The following is a 3,518-nucleotide window of genomic DNA, read 5'->3' as shown; positions in this document are numbered from 1 at the left end:
CCACGCTGATCTCAGGCCTCCCCTCGTTGCCAAGCATGGAGGCCGGGATGGGGGGTTAATTCCAGGGACATCACCCCCCCATTGGACCCCCCACCCCCACAGGGCCCACCAAGCTGCTGCTTTATGAAAAGCCGGCTTTGTGGGTCTGAAGGAGTGAGCGAGCAGCGTCGGCAGGAATGAGCGAGGCTGGGCGTTCGAGGTATTAAGTTACCTCTAAAACATTTGTCCAGTCCTAAAGCAGCTCAGCAGCCCTCAGCAGCCCAGGATCCATCTGCAGGCCCCTCCTGGCTTTAAGACAATCCCATTGGAAGGAAGGAAGGAAGGAAGGAAGGAAGGAAGGAAGGAAGGAAGGAAGGAAGGAAGGAAGAAGGAGGGAGGGGAGTGAAAGAAAGGGAGTGAGAAGAGGAAGGAAGGAAGGAGGTAGAGAGAGGGAGGAAGGAAAAAGAAAGAGAGAGAGGGGGGATGGATGGATGGAAGGAAGGAAGGAAGGAAGGCAGGAGGGAGGGGAAAGGGGGAAGAAAAGAAGGGAGGGAGGGAGGGAGGGGAAAGAAGGAGAGGGAGGGCAAGTTGCAGCTGAACTCAGCTTCGGAAGGACCCAGAAGGTGGCCAAGGGGCGGGTGCACCCCCTGGGAGGTGCGGCCCCGTCCACTCTGCCTCCGTCCTCCTCCCCCCTCCCTGGGCAGGCCTGCCCCCACCCCCCCACCAGCTGGGATGCAGGGCACGGCAATCGTGACCCAGAACTGGCACGGCGGGGGCGGGGCAGATGCATACCCAGGCTGGAGGTTTCCATGGGGACAGCCGGAGAACAGCACATGTCTGGCCGGGGGTCTGCTCGGGGCATCCCTCCCTTCCTGGCATGCCTTGCTGCCCCCCCCCAGGCTCCTTCACCTCCGCCCCTCGCTCGCTCCCTCCCTCCCACCACCGCCTTTTCTTCTCCCCGCGCGACCCACAATGCCCTTTGCCGCAAGGAAGCACTCCCACATCATCCTCATCCTCATCCTCATCCTCATCCTCATCCTCATCCTCATCCACATCCTCATCCCCATCCCCATCCCCATCCTCATCCCCATCCCCATCCTCATCCTCATCCACTTCCTCATCCTCATCCTCCTAATCCTCATCCCCATCCCCATCCTCATCCTCATCCACATCCCCTTCCTCCCCATCCTCATCCCCACCCTCATCCTCATCCCCATCGTCCTCATCGTCCTCATCGTCCTCATCCTCATCCCCATCCTCATCCTCATCCACATCCACATCCCCTTCCTCCTCATCCTCATCCTCATGCTCATCATCCTCATCCACTTCCTCATCCTCATCCTCATCCTCCTAATTCTCATCCACTTCCTCATCCTCATCCCCATCCCCATCCTCATCCTCCTCATCCTCATCCACTTCCTCATCCTCATCCCCATCCCCATCCTCATCCTCATCCTCATCATCCTCCTAATCCTAATCCTCATCCACTTCCTCATCCTCCTCATTCTCATCCCCATCCTCATCCTCCTCCTCATCATCCCCATCCCCATCCTCCACATCCCCATCCTCATCCTCATCCTCCTCATCCTCATCCACTTCCTCATCCTCATTCACTTTCTCATCCTCTTCATCCCCATCCTCCACATCCCCATCCTCCTCATCCACATCCCCATCCCCATCCTCATCCTTATCCACTTCCTCATCCTCTTCATCCCCATCCTCCACATCCCCATCCTCCACATCCCCATCCTCCACATCCACATCCACATCCCCATCCCCATCCTCATCCTCATCCACTTCCTCATCCTCTTCATCCCCATCCTCCTCATCCTCATCCTTATCCTTATCCCCATCGTCGTCATCGTCATCCTCCTCATCCTCATCCACTTCCTCATCCTCATCCCCATCCTCCTCCTCCTCCTCCTCATCCACTTCTTCATCCTCATCCTCCTAATCCTCATCCCCATCCTCATCCTCATCCACATCCTCCTCCTCATCATCATCCCCATCCTCATCCTCATCCTCCTAATCCTCATCCCCATCCTCCACATCCCCATCCTCATCCCCACTGTCATCCTCATCCTCATCCTCCTCATCCTCATCCACTTCCTCATCCCCATCCACATCCTTGCCACTGGTCCATTTGTGTTTCTTTGATGCTGCGGCTGGAGCCTTCCCCTCGCCCCGTGGGGCGCCCCATGCAATGCCAGGCCAGTGTTGCTGGAAAAAGGCAGACCTTTCCCAGCGGCTGGAGAACTTTGCAGAGACTTTTCCCCCTTTGGGCAAAAATCCCACGTTGTCCACAAGGGAGGGACGCGGCTGGTTTTGCCCAACACTGAGATTTCTGATTGCAAGGAACTGAGGTTGTGCTTCTTTGCAGGAGCGATGTGCATCTGTGGCCCAAGTCTGCTTCAAATGGCCGGGGGGGGGGCAAAAAAAAAAATCAAGATGCCGTCTTCCGTTTTTCACCTTGCCCTTCAAGTACCCTCCTTCTCATTTCAGCTGGGTTCACAAAGCACCCTTAGCCATGACTCGTGAGCAGCAAGGGCATTCATTTCATTTTCGCCTGACTTAGCACATCACACATTACACCAACCCAGTTTTGTTTCAGGGTCCGGGAAAAATCCAGACGAATCAGTTATTTTAGTCAGCAGCTGAGCGCGATGCACAGCCAGACACCAGAAAAGTTGGAAGATGGTGCCCACATCCATGTTGACCCAGAATGTGCCCTAGATGTTGGCACAGTGTTGATGGGGCATGTCTGTGGCTGGTGGCCGAGGGTGGGGCGTGCTTCTCTGCAGCTCCCGAACCCCTGCTGCAAAGTGTGCATTTGTTTGGAAAGAGGGAGAAGGGAGGACCGCGAGCGACAGGATTTGGGCGCAGGGGGGGCTTTGCTCCATCAGGCAGGAGCAGCTGAGATGCAGAGCTTGGAAGGACGACCCACCCTTTTTCTAACTCTCATTTCCTTCACAAGGAGAGCCCAACTTGTTTGCATTTTGCGGTTTAATCAGTCCCTCTCTCCCCTCCCTCCTCTCTTTTCTCCAAAGGGGCAATCGCACCACGCCCCGACCCTTGGCTTGGCCCAAACCACTTTCCCCAAAACAAACAGGCCCCCGATTTTGGGATGGTGTCCCTGGGCCAGCCAAGAGCAGAGGCAAAAAAACAGCCACGCAACGAGAAAGGCTGCAGCAGACCCTCTTAAGGCTCCTGGCTGGATGTGGTATTCTCAGCACGGCCTGTCAGGGCGGCGGCGGCGGGGGGGGGGGGTCCTGGTGTGGGGAAACCTCAGAGGTGCCGTGTCTCTCCCCTTTTTCCAGCAACGCCCCCCCCCCAAGCCCAGAGCTTTCCGGGAATAAAAAGAGCTTCAGAAGAATAGCTTGCTCACATCACCCAGCCGAGGAAAGAATAAATAGCTTCTCCCCCCCACCCAGGGAAAAGTGAGGGCAGGCTGAAGAGCTGGACAAAACAGTCTTCTGCGTTTGTGCAATTTGCCAGGGAGGCGGCGGGGCGAGGCCAAGGGTGCCAACTGCTTCTCATTG

General features: G+C 56.6%; 1 protein-coding gene across 1 annotated transcript; it reads left to right on the top strand.

The window, feature by feature from the left end:
- Positions 1-1,042: 1,042 nt before the first annotated feature.
- LOC134507176 (uncharacterized protein DDB_G0271670-like) lies at positions 1,043-1,933 on the top strand (the record flags this gene model as incomplete). Its single annotated transcript, XM_063317668.1, is given in 2 exon segments — positions 1,043-1,215; positions 1,543-1,933. Coding segments are annotated over 2 exon segments (564 nt in total), but the record flags the coding sequence as incomplete, so codon positions are not given.
- Between the last annotated feature and the right edge of the window lie 1,585 nt (positions 1,934-3,518).

This window comes from Candoia aspera, chromosome 18 (assembly GCF_035149785.1).
Source record: "Candoia aspera isolate rCanAsp1 chromosome 18, rCanAsp1.hap2, whole genome shotgun sequence".
Taxonomy (NCBI): Eukaryota; Metazoa; Chordata; class Lepidosauria; order Squamata; family Boidae; genus Candoia; species Candoia aspera.
This window is presented reverse-complemented; position numbering and strand designations above follow the sequence as displayed.